A 689-nucleotide genomic window follows, 5' to 3' on the forward strand; every position below is an offset into this window, starting at 1 on the left:
AATGTAAGAGAGGAAGTAAATGAGGATTCTATAAGCATTTGACGAGAGGAGACAAAGCGTGCGTACATAAGACACTTCTGAAGCGAAATAAGAATGACTCATTAATAAGACGAGAGGCTAATGAATAGTCACTTATTACTAGATCATCCTACGACTACCTCGATCAATAATCCGCCAAGAATTAGTAGTGCTACATAGCTACGATAAGAAACACAGCTATTCAGCTTCCAATCCTGGGGATTTTCCGCCCTCTCATTTTAGCCTTTCTTTAACTTGCGGATTCCGCAGCGACACTCTTGATTCGACCAACTCGATTCCAGAGCGATCATTATGTGGCTGGTCACAGGGGCCAGCATCGAGAGGGAAGGGGAGGGGGGGGCAAAGTGAAGGGGGAAGGAGTTGTTGGAATTGGAGGATGTCCGGTGTAGGGGGAAGGTTTTCGGGAAGCAGGTGTGAGAATGTGCTTAATTGTTGTTTTCATAATTTTTCCAGAGTTTCTACGTTTTAGAGGGGTTTTCAAGGGAGCACTTCCAACGTCTGGGAAACGCAAGCACAGTTAGGAATCATTGTACAATCTACAAATCCTTAATCTCAAACCCTTTATATACATCTTGATGCTAAATGTACAATATATATATGAATGTCAAGAAAATAATAAAATTCGTATCACAGATCTACAGTAAGTCTAC

At 41.8% G+C, this 689-nt stretch overlaps 1 protein-coding gene across 1 annotated transcript in view; it reads right to left on the reverse strand.

Annotated features, from left to right (window-relative positions):
• Nucleotides 1-340: 340 nt before the first annotated feature.
• The window catches only part of LOC119582299 (secretin receptor-like), a 19,276-nt gene continuing 18,927 nt past the window's right edge, over nucleotides 341-689 (reverse strand). The window contains exon 5 of the mRNA XM_037930514.1: nucleotides 341-537. Within this exon, the coding sequence (XP_037786442.1) occupies nucleotides 341-537 (197 nt within the window). The remainder of the gene's footprint in view (nucleotides 538-689) is intronic.

The sequence above is a fragment of the Penaeus monodon genome, chromosome 15 (assembly GCF_015228065.2).
Source record: "Penaeus monodon isolate SGIC_2016 chromosome 15, NSTDA_Pmon_1, whole genome shotgun sequence".
NCBI classification, from domain to species: domain Eukaryota; kingdom Metazoa; phylum Arthropoda; class Malacostraca; order Decapoda; family Penaeidae; genus Penaeus; species Penaeus monodon.